Raw genomic sequence first — 12,473 nt, forward strand, 5'->3', positions numbered from 1 at the left:
GTCCATCATCAGTCTTTTCAGACTTTATCTCTCAGGTATGTGATGTTTTGTCCCTTACACCTGTTTCCTATGACCCTCGACCTTTCGTCTTACATGAAACAACTTCCTGACCCTATTTAGTCTTTCCCTCATCCTCCGATATTAGGGTTCATGCAGACTGATTTACCTCTCAGCTGGGAGGGGGCATTAGTGTGCCTTGTCCCCCATGGACCTTGGATCAGTCTGCCCTTGCTTATCATCAGGTGGACTTTCCCTTTCTCGACCAACAGTTGTTAGGGTCGGTTCTACCTGTTTGGGGGGCCAACCCAGATTACACTGTCCAACTTACCCAAGCTCAATCTATTTGCTTTTGTCACACCCTTACAACCCTGTTAAGGTACCTTTCTTCCATTCACCTTCTGTCAGAGGCTCTTTACAGGAACCCTGAGGGGTTTTCTGCTGAAATCCTCTCCATTCTTACTTCTATGTTGGCTCATCTGTCGTCCTCAGCTCTCCCTCCCTCTTCAAACGTGGTTTGTTTCTTGTTGGGACCTCTTGAGCTGTGATGCAGATTTAGTGTGGACTCATCTCCAAGCTCCTTATCTGAGGGATCTCCACATGGCACCATTTTTGCAGCATTATGTGTTTGACTCAGTTCCTGAGTCTTTGGAGTCATGGATGGCCATAGCCCATCAACATTCTATTCTTACTAACTTGGTAGCTTGTTTGTCACAGTCAGGGCCGAATGTGGCACTGATTCCTATCCTCTGACCTTCCCCTTCCCAACCTCTTCCTGTGTCACTCTCCCATGGTGCCATGATTCAATGATTTACTCGACAATGCACGATTTGCCAACAGCAGTACCAGTGACTATGTGGTCAGTGGGGCTCATCTCTTGAATTTCATTTATCTGTGGGTACCTTTTCTTGCTCCACCAGGTTCACAGGGGTTTTACTTCCACCTGTTTGTGGTTCCCAAGAAGACTGGGGACTGGTGTGCTGTCATCAGTTTATTCCTTCTCAATCAGTATGTTCACACTCCTCACTTTACCATGGAGACGAACCTTTCTCTTTGGTGGGAATTTTCTCCTACCTACACATTCTTGTGGTGGAGAATTCCCATCCATATCTTTGGTTTGTTCATCGTGGGTTGTGTACCAGTTTCACATCTTACCTTTCAGCCTTGCCTCAGCACCATACGTGTTTTGTTATATGGTCTGCTCCTTTGCTCAACATATTCATGCCATGAGGTTGTGCTTCCATGTTTATATGGACAACTGGCTCCTTCTTGCTATTTCCAAACAGGAATCAGCCTGTCACACTCATCAGTTCCTGGCCTAAGCTGCACTGGTGGGCTGGTTGGTCAAATTGGAGAAGTCTTTCTTTTGACCTACCCAATACCTTATCCATTTGGGTGTTTTCTTCAACACCCAAGTCAATCGGGCACAATCTTCTCCTCTCTGGCTCTATTCTTTGGAACGGGCCATTTGGAAAGCCCTTTCTATCTCTTTTGGGAATGTGGTCCTCCATGACTCCTCTCATACCCCTTGGCAGGGCCCATATGCAGTTTCTTCAGTGGGTCCTTCAGGATCAATGGAACCTCACCCAGGACCCCTTGGATACTTCTATATCTCTTTCCTCATCCTTTGTAGAAGATACCCATTGGTGGTTGAATAGGGCCCACACATCAGCGGGGGTCCCACTTCCTCCTCAGCAGCCAGATTTACATCTGTTCACGGATGCATCCTTTCAGGGCTTGGGTGCCTGGGTGGATCACCAGGAGGTTTTGGGTCATTGGTCTGTGGAGGAGAGTTTTCTTGACATCAATGTTCCCAAACTCTGGGCTGTTCATTGGGCTTTGGGTCAATTTCTTTATCTTGCCAGCTGTTGGCTGGTTATGATCCATTTCGTCAATTCTACTGTGGTGGCTTATATCAGTCACCAAGGTGGCACCAGGTCCAGATCCCTATGTTTTTACACTATGGATCTTCTTTACTGGGCCCACACACACATCACACTCATTTGATGGCGTGTCATGCACTTGGTGCTTTCAATCTTGTAACTGATTATCTTCCCCAACCGGAGTGGTCTCTGCATCCTGCCATTTTTCGGTGGCTCTGTCTGCATCTGGGTACACCCCATATTGATGCCTTTTCCACCACCCTCAATCACAGTTACCTCAGTTTTGGTTCCTGATCCCCCATTCTCGAGCCTTAGCTGTCGACGCCTTCAGCCAGGATTGATCTTATCTGTTCCTTTATGTTTACCCTCCCACCTGTTTGCTTCATCAGATGGTCTCTCTCATCCATGCCACTCCATGCATGGTCCTCCTGATTGCTCCTTACTGGCCTGCTTAACCTAGGTTTCCTCATTTGCTTCAACCTAGGTTTCCTCATTTGCTTCAACTGCAGGTGTTCCATCCCTTTCTGTCCCTACCTGCTCCCTCAACCCCAGTAACCAGTACTCCATTCAGTGCCATCCCTCCTCCATCTTCACACCTGGCTTTTGTCAAGTCCTTGGTAAAGAGTTTCGGTTTTTCTTGCAGAGTAGCTTCACATTTAGCCTGTTCCATTTGCCCTTCTTCTTTAGCCATATATCAATGCAAATGGAGCATTTGTCACTCCTGGGCATTGACTCAGGGTCTCAGGCTTCTCACACAATGGTTCCCTGTATCTCTGAGTTTCTCACATGGTTCTTTGAGAGGGGTTCTTCTGTGTCCTTGATTTCGGGGTTTCAGGCCACATTCCGTTTTTTCTGCTTCCTCAGGGTTTTTACTTCCCCTGTTCTTTCCATGTTAATCCATTCCTTCTGGTTCCATCAGCAACTGAGGTATCCATCACTCATGGACTGTGACATTAATGTGGTCCTTCATGCCCTCACTATACCTCCTGTCGAACCTCTGTCTATGTGTTTCCTGTTGCTCCTCTCTTTGAAGGCAGATTTTCTCCTTCTTCTGGCCTGTGAGCATCACAGATCGGATATTCTCACCCTTTACATTACCAGGACCTTGTACCACTCCTCCTACCTTATCCTTTAACCGGACCATGCTTTCCTTCCCAAGACCTCTGCAGCTCAAGAAGGTCAATCCTCTTTTTCCCTTATCAGCCTATCCTCTGTATCTCTTCTCTACCCTTGTCCTTATCTGGATAGACTCCTCTGTCCTGTCCGTGCCCTCTATTATTATATTGCTTGCTTAACTTCCTTCTGGTATTCTCATTCCTGTCTTTTTATCCCTTAGCAATCTTCCTCTTCTTGTGATCTTTCCCCAGTTACCCTGACCAATTGGGTTTGGTGTTTGATCCAGTTGGCCTGTTCATCCTTGTCTCTTTCCCAGCATGATCACTTTCACCTTTCCTCACATCAAATCCATTGTTGGCCATTGGAAGAGATTCTAAGATTGGACATGTGGACGACTCTGCACACATTCATCTCCCACTACCTACACCTCATTGTTGTTTCTGCTTTCTTTGGGATATTGCATGCTGCCTGTGGCTATTCTACAGATTTCGGAATGGCTGTGACATAAGGTAAATCCTCACTAATGCTTTCTTTTCTTTCAGAGGCCCCTGCTTCAGCTTCACTTTAGATCCCGCTCTGTGGTGTGTGGTGCCTGACCAGGTATTCTGTTTCTACTTGGAATGGGTTCCACTTAGATGACTATAACTATTCGCAGGCATCCTACTATCAAATGCACACTGTAAGCCATGTTGATTCGTATACATTTTCCATGGTTATGTACATTCACCCTTGAGATGGGGGTGTTTCACAAGATCACTATAGTGTAAATTCCTTGTGATAAATGCATATAATATGCTCATCCCGGACCGTACCACCCATGAATGGCATGGATAGAACAGAAGGGGATTACTGCCCATCCTTGCCATACCTAGATTAATAAATTGGTGTGGTCTGCTTTTCAAAATAGGGTTTTGTGATCACCCATTGCACTGTTTCAGGTGTTGCAGTCCCTCTGAACTCTCCACTGCACTTCACCTCCCCTTCTTTCAATGGAGTACGGGAGTCCTTACCACTTACCAGTTCCAAGCCGCTGGGGTGGTTGACCATGGAGGAAACCTATTGGATGGCTATAACCATTCATTTCAGAGTAGGGTGGTGGTGCTCTGTCGGAGTAGAGGGAGTTACAAGATCCTCCAGATGAGTAATTATTTCCTGGAGTTGAGATGCCCAAATGCAGTTCACCCCTCCAATTGGGTGCCCTCCTCTTACCCTCACATGGATGTTGGTACCCAGCAAGAAAGGTTTAGGAGATCAAGTGAACCAGTCATGTAAGTCCTCACACAGGTTTTAGGTTGTCCATCTTCCCCTCTCAACTTGTCTTCTGTGTTGTGGGTCACAGAAGGTTTATGTGGCCTGTTTCTGCTTCTGTCCTGGATTTTCCCTCATTGGGTGAGGAAGTTGTTACTGATTTGGGGTTGTTTTGGGCTAGTTTTACGGCTGCAGGGGTTAAGTGCATGTGATGGACTTCCCTCAGATTCTGGATGACACATTCTGGATCCCTGGCATTAGGCTACCCTGTGAGTTCCTGGGGTTGAATGTTAGGTTCCCTCTTGACTCTGGAACTTGAGGTGAAAATGGTATGATCCTCGTCCTACCCTTGTGAGGATAACGGTAGCAAGCAAGTGAGGTTTTGGTTATAGTTCACTTACCGAGTATGGTCCGTTGTGTCCTAGCCACTCTACACTTGACCACTTTCCATTTTTGGATTGAGTGATTCTGATTTCTGTTTAAGATCACATTGCTAAACTATCCTCTCCCACATGAATGTGCTGTGCTCCCTTTAATTTTCTGCTATGTCTGATCCTCCTGATCATGTCAATGTTCCTGGCGAGGAAAGAGATACCTGGCTCAGATATGGTACAGTACCCCTCCTCAGATCACCTGATCTGTTCCTTTTATTTCTGGGGTGTCCTCTGAATGCTTCCGGGGATACACTTGTGCTTCCCTCGCACTGGTCCCTCCTCCATTTCAACGTGGGATTCAAGCTAATCTTGTGAGTGAAAAGAGAGTACCTTATCGGAAGTTATAATTTTTCTAAATGAAAATGTATTTCCGATAGGTACTTCACTCATACTTCCCACCTGTCCTCCCCACAATCTTCTGGTGCTCATGTCATCTGCGAAACTTCGAAGTGATAATTTGGTTGTGGCTCATAGAGGGAGTTACATAAGTCACGTGATAGTAGTGCTCTCCTATTGGTGGAGAGGTGACACATGCTGATTTGCATAACAGAGGATGAAGGCTTGTGGTATGCATTTCTGAAAATGTTTGCATATAGAGGACAATACAAAACGAGAAGAGCTAATATTGTGAGTAGAGTGAAGTACCTATCGGAAATACATTTTCATTTAGGAAAATTATAACTTTGGGATAAATATACCTAGAAATTTATATCATTAATATTGTAATAAATTGTGTCATTAGGTTGTATTAGCCATAAGTTATTCATTATTAAGAGAAAATGTGTTTTTGTAGACATATTTTATTAGTAGAGACTATTCATTAAACTGCTTGTTGCTAGCTAATTGCCTGTAACTAAAATGTTTAATATAATTTAAGTTATAGCTTCATCTGGTGGATACTGATGTCTAATTAGAAACAAAAGCACCACAGCAACAGTTGCAAACATATTCAGGCAGTGAACATTTTGGATACATCGGAAATCTTTCCTATGTTATTTCAGTTTCTCTCTTTAAGATATATTATATTTTTATGCTTAATACTAAGTTCAACAACTAACAATAACATTTCGGTTACTCTACAGGTCGTCATAATCATTAACGGTAATAAAAATACAATGTTTGTATACTACAGATTGGTAACAGGGTATAAATATTATCTGATATTATAATACTGATTGTTTAAACTCTTTTCAGTTATGCTATATCCTGAACACTAGTGAGCATTGCTGATCTCTTGAGCTATGGAACATCTGTTTTTTACTTGTGGATAATACAGAGTAAAACATATTTATAAAGAATTATTCAGAAGAATAATCCATTCCGCACATTTTATGATTATTATGCTTGTTGTATATTATCAGGTCAAGAGGAACATTGTTGGAGAGATGTAGGAGTTATTGGTTATGACAAAGTGAGAAAACTCTACATTGTTAGAAGGGCTTTTGATCTAGAAGATAGAAGAGAATCATCACTGTTTGCAAAATCTTCTAGAAGTAGGTTCTGCGATTAACTAGAATTTTTACTTTGATTAATAGTAATTATACATCTTTATTTACAGATAAGTGTATAACTGCAAAGTGTTTCAAAAGATTTTGTGTGGATTTGTGAGGTTTTTAGTATTTTGTGTGTGTAATATTTTAATAGACATGTTAATTTGTTCTGATAGTTTATTTTTAGTCTCTTTCTTTGTAATTTGCCTTTTTCCATCTAGCTAGTTTTAGAAAAAATATTTTAGCTGTTGGAGGTAATAATTCATTTATGATACAGTATCTATTTTCATAATTAAATACACTAGAATCAAAAATTGTTATAAAGGTCCTGTGAACATTTTTAGCAGTTAACAAAAATGTTAAGTTTTTCATTTTGCATAGTACATTATATTAGTGTGTGTGTGTGTGTACATATATATATATATATTATGTACAATATTTAGTGAATGTTCTGCAGTGGAAATAAATTTTCTACACTTATTTTAGCAGTTTTTAAATAAATTTTGACATATTTATGAAGTGCCTAGTACGAAAACAAAAAAGAACTCTCTTAAAGGATCATTATCATAGTATTTTGAGACATAAATTGAGGGTACACATTTTTGACTGAACAAAATTTCATTTCTTTTGTTAAATGATGTAAGTTTTTATATAGTTCTACCAATTAATCACTAGAATCTTTTATATTTTATATTTACATGTTTAAATGTAATGGTTCCAAAATGATACCTCACTTCTGTATATAGAATAGCTTGCTTCCTTCACACATCTGCTTACAAGATTTGCATGCCAATAGCCTTGAGCATCCTCCTACCTAACAAAACATTTAATGTGAACTCTGCTAGTGCATGATGACATCATCATGCAGTGACTGCCTTCCACCACTAGGATGGCAACACAACTCCTTGCAAATCACCCCCCTTAAGCACTTGCACTCAAATTAACTTCATTCTTTTCTTTGGCATTGTCTAGAATGGATGTGTTCCAAGATTGTTAATTAATTACCTGAGATTTGTAGTAGCTTACAACTGAGTTAATTTTTTTTTCAAGTTTACCTGGTTTAGTGTTTTTGTCTAACAAATCAATTATGGCTTCTTTACTTTCACTTAATAAAAAAAGCATTTGGTGATTACCTGTCATTATGACTTCTCAAGTGACGGTAACTTCCACTTTGTCTCATGATAGTGACAATGCATCTAATAAGGGACCTGTGTCTACTGGAGACTTGTTGTTGTGACAGCCATTGTTCAATATGTTGTGAGTTTCTTCATGCATACTGGGCATCCTCCTCCCATCCAGTTTGAACATGACCAGGATGATGATTATTTGACCAGCTATTTCCCCCACTAGGGTGTGGTTTAGGCACAACTTTATCTATGGAAGAAAATTTTCACTCATCTAATCTTTCTAGACATGATTTTGCAGATATGTTTTTTTTTCTCTGTCCCCTGTGTCTTTCAAATCTTTCCATGCTTTACTACATAAAATCCATACTCAAGTTTACTTTGTCTTCCCTCTTTTGCCCGATATTAGGGTTCCTGTGGACTCATTTCTTGAACAATTGCACACCTGTACTAACATGCCTTGTCCTCCTCATATACTTGACCCTTTTATCTTAGCTTACTAGTTTACAGCCTCTCTATACTTCTATTCTTTGATTACCAGTTTTTACCTGCTTGTAGGGTGGACTTTTTAACTTTTATCTCCTTTTTTTTTAGTGCTCAATTTCCCCCATTTGTCTCTTTCTTACCACCCTCCTGCATTACCTCTTGTTACTTCACCTTATTTCTGAGGCACATCATTGCTTGCTGGATAGGTGCATTCTCTTCTTTTCATCACATACTTCTTCTTTTGCTTTATCCCTCCTTACTTGGTTTCTCTGTTGTTGAGACTTGTTGTATTTCTTTGATCTTCATCGGATTCCTTTGCTTCACCCAAAAGTCTTCTGTGGTGTTCCGGACTCATTGGAGACCCAGGCCAAGGCAGCCCAGTATCAGTCCTCATTGTCTACTTTGATTACTTGTCTTTTTCAATCTTGTTCTTCTGTTTCCCATTCTAGTATCCTGGCCTTCTCCTTCTTCCAGTCCTCCTGCATCACAACATCAAAGTCATCAATTATCTTATCGGTGACTACCTATCAAATCTGACCTTGTGGTAGCCCATCTGTCTCACTTTGCCAGCCTTTGGTCTTCATTTTCAGCCAACAGATGGGTTCTTCAGGTTTTCACCCATTGCCTATCTCTCCATTTCTCTTCTCCTCCTCCCATTTTCCCCTTTACTGGTCCACTGTCTGTGTAATGTAGGTGACCACTCAAACAGCTAGTGTGTACTTCTTCTGCTGTAGGACTGGTCCATCATCCCAGTCTCTGTCTGTCGAGTTGAGTAGAGGTCAGACATGTACTATATGATCTAACCACACCCTAGTCACACTACACTTCTTAGCTCACCAACTGCTTGTGTGATAGTGCTTGGCTAATCTTGCAAAAATTACACCAAGGCCTTGTGACACTTGGGGCTCTTTTACATTTCCTTCCAGGCAGAGAGTATATCCTGGTCAAGGTGGGATAGAGTCTTCACCAGGTATGCTCTTATGGAGCCCTTGCTATCAAGTGTCAGAAAACATACAAAGGAAGCTCATCCAGGTTTAATGTTTGCACCGGCCTTTCCACCATTTCATTGTGTGATTTTAGCTATTTTATGTGTGGAGGTGAGGTATCGACTCAGAAATTAACATTTTCTTTACTTGAAAATGTATTTCCAATAGATACTCACCTCTTCACACCTAGTCACAATATACAGTGTGATGATTTAATATCACATAAGTTCCTAATGTTAATAAGCCTGTCTTTGCAACCGGGTAAGGTATGAAACTGCTTTGGGTGGCAGAATTAAGAAAAGTTTTATAATTAATTTTACTTTCAATAGAATCAAGTATCTACATGCTCAACTTTACATCCTTTGTCTTCTATTACTGATCTGGAAATTATGTCCATAAACACAAATACTCTAAGATAACAACTTAAGTATAAAAAATAGCTTTTACTAAATTAAAGAAATTAGATCATAAAGAAGTACTTCAATCCTCTGCAGCTAATATCAAGTAAAATCAAGTTCTTCTAAACCTAAATAGCTCAAAGTAAAACACAGATAGGCCTCCTAAAGTGAAAGTTTACTAGAAATTGTAACTTATTGTTCATGTAATGCTATGTATGCGCTTATTATCATAATAGTGTAAGAGTTTTGCTTGATAGGGCAATTTAAAGTTTTACTTAAAGTAGGAATATAGCTAAAGCTAACCCTCACATGTGATATTCATGTTTGTTAAAAACAGGTAGTATTCCTGATCAAATGACAAGGCTGTGTTTTGTAATAGTTTTATTATTATGTCTCAAATAAGCAATGCATTTTTCAGTTTTATTCCTTTTACTTAAGGTAAGTGAGTGAAGTTTGAAGCATTTGAACTGAACTCAATTTCTGAGAACCCAGTATACTATATATGTAATATACAAATATATATGTATATAAAAACGTATACATACACATAAAAATGCTAAATTAAAGGAGTTTATATTTTAGATCAGATGAATTTTTGAAATACTATGATTTTATATTTGACGAAATTTCAGTATTGTTTATGAGCAATAAGTTTCAGAAGATTTTTTTTAAATATATTTTTTATGAATTTCCTTATTTTTATAGAAGGAAAAAAACTTGGAGGACAGAAATATTTTATACCACGTATTTATTTGATATTCAGTGCTGAGGATCCTTTCAAGTTTGTGAAACGTGTAGTAAGTGCATTAAAATACAGGTCTCAAACTGAAGCTTTGCTCCTTTTGCATCTATATGCAGACTGCATGCCCAGAGAAGGTCTTCCAACATTAGAAGAATCAGTAAAATCCAGCATTTGGAAGAGAACTGGTTTCACACAGTATCAAAAACCAGAAAGAAAGTAATGAAAATAGAATTTTAAAATGATAAAGTAATGTAATTGACTAATCACATAGCATTTTTTTTTAAGAAAAAATTTATTCTTGCCATTAATGTAGCTATGCATGTTGTGGAGATTTAGTGAATCTTTCACAGTTTACTTTGGTATTCTAGTAACCTATAGATATGTTTCTTATAAAGCATTGTGTGCATATTCTAAGAATCTAGAATATGTTTTTATAATCTATTCATCAGAATTACTATTTACATTTTTTGTAACCAAACAATCTTGTAGTATTCAATGTAATCTCAATAAACTTTGTGGATGTAACCTTTGAGTATTAAATGGGTATATGTATAAGGAAATCTTTCACTATAATTAAGTTACCTGAGTTGAAGATTTCATCAACTCCACTTTATAACTTGTAGACATATACATATTATGAAAGTAACTTGTTTCTTTATTTCATCAAAGTTACTGTTTGCAAATGCAGAAATTTTGAAATAGGTGTGTCACTATTTTATGCATTAGTTTCCCTATAAATTTCATTGAAATTTTACCATACTTTTTTACAATTTGTTTTGAGTAGTAAACAATTGTATAAATCAAAATGAATTACTTCTGAACTTAAGCCTTTGAATAAGCATGTGGCTGTTTAGGTTATCACTCTTTTCTGCAAATTTTTAATACTGTTAAGTTTTTCAGTAACCTACATAAACAGTGGATGTGAGGATGAAGGTTATGGTGGTTAATGATGTATGCATGTTTTTGTTCTTATTTATATCACTTTATGCAGCTTGAAGGGATAGTAACAAAACATGTTAAAATTATATTCTCTTTTGGGTCCCAGGTGTGTATAATATCTTAGGTAACTATCAAAAATGAAAGCAATATAAGAGCTCAAGCTGTGGTTTTAACTAATTTTTTAAACATTATTGAGTTATAAGATTTGAACTTGAGTTGCATACTGAAATGTCAGTAGTAAGATTTAAACAGATACACCTTTATCTATAGGAGTTTCTCTAATTATTGCTAAAGCCAATAAGAGGATAAAGAATGTGCAAGAGTTTAAGTCAGCATATCGTAAATCATAAATGTTATAAATTAGAGAAAACTGATGGTACTCCAAAATTAATCTTTCAGAATAGCTCAAAATTTGAATATAGAAATATTCAATATTTTGAGTTTTATTTACGTTTAGATTTTTCAGTGAAAATTTAAGCACTACATATGTCAATTTTAAGTTTACAAATCTGAAATAAAAACAATTTGATTACTTAGGAGTTAGTTGATAACCTTTTGAAAAGCTGATTATACTTACTAAGACTTAAAATATTGTAGACACTCTAGGTTTAAAATATTTTTCATAATATTCTGAATATTTTATTAAAAATTTGCTGATGTTAGTAATGAGTGATTTGTTCATATAAATTGTTTCTTTGAAGATTGTATTTTTACATATTTCATTCACTCTCATTAATAGTTTAAATTTAGTTCTTCACAAACTGGTGGAAATTATGAAGGGCTGATAGTTAATTAGTCAGGAAAGTGTCAAAGTTTTTCACAATGTACAATTTTACCTTCTAATAACATTTCCGATTATTTTAGTCAGGCATGAAAATTCTAAAACTTTAAACTAATTTGTTGTAAGATTGTAATTTTATTATAATGATTTAATTGCACTGTATTTGACATTAAAACAATACATGAGCAAGTTTCTAAAGAACAAAACAGATTTTACATTACAATGTTACATTTAAAATAAGCTAGAATGAGATATAGAAATTTTATATTTTTATACTGTAGCTTACAAGGGTGCATAGATGCTGTTAACAATGAAATGCTTCTGGAATATCATCGAGCTCTTAACAGCATGACTCTGACCACTTTTATAACAAAATACCCAAGTCTATTTCCACATGTTATTCTTCCAGATAAAAGTTCTTTTGAGCCTTCAAAAGGTAAGTATTTAATTGATTAAATGATATAATTGCTGGTGATTTGAAGACAATTGTAAGAATTCAATATGAATATTTATTTGCACAAGTTATAATCCCCTAATTTTTATGCCCCATCATTTTGGGTTGACTTTATCTGTGAAATTAGACCAAACTTCTCATATTCTTCATATGAGAAATTTTGCAAAAATAGAATGGAAGATAAGCTGGTGTTTTGATGTAAATGAAGAAATAAATACTGTTTTCACGTGTAGTATTTGCCAAACATTACTGCCATTACTTGTATGGTAGGAATTTCACCTTTCGAGTGGACAGTGTATCAATGATGACATGGCTAATAAACTTCAAAAATCTGGAAGATACAATTGTGTAATAGTACATCCTTGTTATACAACATTGCTTGGGTTATGAACCCA

At 37.6% G+C, this 12,473-nt stretch overlaps 1 protein-coding gene across 1 annotated transcript in view; it reads left to right on the plus strand.

The window, feature by feature from the left end:
- Positions 1-12,473, plus strand: part of LOC106463845 (dynein heavy chain 1, axonemal-like) — a 233,622-nt gene that overhangs the window by 11,468 nt on the left and 209,681 nt on the right. Inside the window, 3 exon segments of the mRNA XM_022391464.1 lie at positions 6,040-6,171; positions 9,868-10,120; positions 11,906-12,060. Of these exon segments, the coding sequence (XP_022247172.1) occupies positions 6,040-6,171; positions 9,868-10,120; positions 11,906-12,060 (540 nt within the window).

The sequence above is a fragment of the Limulus polyphemus genome, unplaced genomic scaffold, assembly GCF_000517525.1.
Source record: "Limulus polyphemus unplaced genomic scaffold, Limulus_polyphemus-2.1.2 Scaffold1498, whole genome shotgun sequence".
NCBI classification, from domain to species: domain Eukaryota; kingdom Metazoa; phylum Arthropoda; class Merostomata; order Xiphosura; family Limulidae; genus Limulus; species Limulus polyphemus.